We start from the raw sequence: 1,604 nt of genomic DNA on the forward strand, positions 1-1,604 counted from the left end.
TACAAGATTAACTCCAATTAGGTCTTACAGCTAAATGTTAAATGATTGGGGAGTTAAATTTTAGAAGTAGAGAAACTAGGCCTCTCTGAGTTTGACATCCTGCTAAGGATGTTTCCACACTCAAGTCTCTGAGCCAGATGCTTTGAGCAGCCGCCCTCATAGTGAAGTTATTCACAGCCCACCGCTGGGTTCAGGGAATGGCTAGGACAAAAAAGGAAGTAACAGGTGATCAGATCTGGCCACACTTACCACCCAGACCCAGGGACAAGCCACCATACCAGCTCCTGCTACACAACTGCCTGCTCCTCCCCGCTGTGGGCAGTGGCTCTGCACTCACCATGTCGCGAACTAGGAACTTGCTAGACTTCCCTCACAGCACCAAGGAGCAGCACTTAGAGAAAAACAATCAGAACTTTTCCAGCCCGCTCCGCTACAGAGCTGAAGCTGCGGCAAGGCACCCGGAAGATCCCGCCTCCTTTTCTGACTGGCAGGTCCACTTCAAAGCTCTGATTGGCCATTAAGTCTTGAGTAACGTGAATACCTCCCTGAGGGTTAGGGTGTGCAGATGGGACTCCGCATAATGGTTGCTGCCCAGATCTTCCAGTACAGTACCAGACCTTTTCCAGATACACAGAGATTTGCATTTCAGTAGCACTTGTGTCTGTATTCTACCCGTCTGTCTTTCCATCCGGCACCGGGAAGGACCACCTCAGCTCCTGCCGCTCAGCTTGCCTGCTCCTCCCCTTGTAAACAATGACCCTGCGCTTTCTAAGTCGTGGAATCTGGAGCTTGCTTGAACTACCTTTATTCATTAGGTACTTCCCTTTCTTCCTCCGGAAATAAGGGTGGATATGTAATGGAAATCAAGCTTGAAATTGTAATTCCCAAATTTGACCTGTAAGCCTTACCTGTCCAGGAACCAGATTACTTCTATGAATGCTGGGAATTGTAGTTCTTTGTAAGTAACAAGTCCTCGTGGGAAAGTGCGGTGGCCAAATTGATTATCTGTATAAACCCCTACAACATGTGACCGGGGGCTATCCCAGCTGGGAAATTCTGTGGATATTTCTGATCCAGATCCACCTCTTGGTCAGTACTTAATATTTAATAAACGGTTGCTTTAAATTTGGACGGAAATGGTTGATTTCGTTTTCCAGTAAAACTCAGCTTTAAGGTATGGAGGCGCATAAAGAGATAATGGCCCCAAATTCGCTCTTCATTCCGGATAATCGAGGGGTGGGCTGACCCAGCCAAGGTCTCCGGGAAATGCGTTCCCTCTGCAGACTCCCCGGGTGAATGGCAGACTCGGAGAAAAACAGTAAGCTTCCTGTTGGCTCCTGGATTCTGGTTAAGGGGATGGAGTTTGTACACCCGTTCGGGCAATTGGGAGATACCTATCGTTTTGTTTGTTTGTTTGTTTGTTTGTTTTAATAATTTTTACGTAATTGGGAGTTCATCCAGGGCCATCAGTTATTTTCTGATCAGTTATTTGCCATGGGAGCTCTGGAAACGCCCTCTACTGACGCTGGGAGGTAGAAACTTAAGTAACTCAGCATTTGAGAACTTCAGCTAGGTCCTAATGCCTAGGCTGTCCAACTAATCAG

General features: G+C 47.3%; 1 protein-coding gene across 2 annotated transcripts in view; it reads right to left on the bottom strand.

The window, feature by feature from the left end:
• The window catches only part of LOC110289203 (zinc finger protein 431-like), a 20,204-nt gene extending 19,520 nt beyond the window's left edge, over window positions 1-684 (bottom strand). Inside the window, exon 1 of one of the 2 annotated variants that reach the window (XM_029473948.1) lies at window positions 338-684. Coding sequence is in view for 1 of the 2 variants with exons in the window: in XM_021155359.2 (XP_021011018.1) it covers window positions 338-340 (3 nt within the window). In the remaining variant the exon portion in view is untranslated. The remainder of the gene's footprint in view (window positions 1-337) is intronic. The other variant, XM_021155359.2, reaches the window with a different exon arrangement.
• Window positions 685-1,604: the final 920 nt, after the last annotated feature.

Source organism: Mus caroli, unplaced genomic scaffold (genome assembly GCF_900094665.2).
Source record: "Mus caroli unplaced genomic scaffold, CAROLI_EIJ_v1.1 scaffold_10929_1, whole genome shotgun sequence".
NCBI lineage: Eukaryota > Metazoa > Chordata > Mammalia > Rodentia > Muridae > Mus > Mus caroli.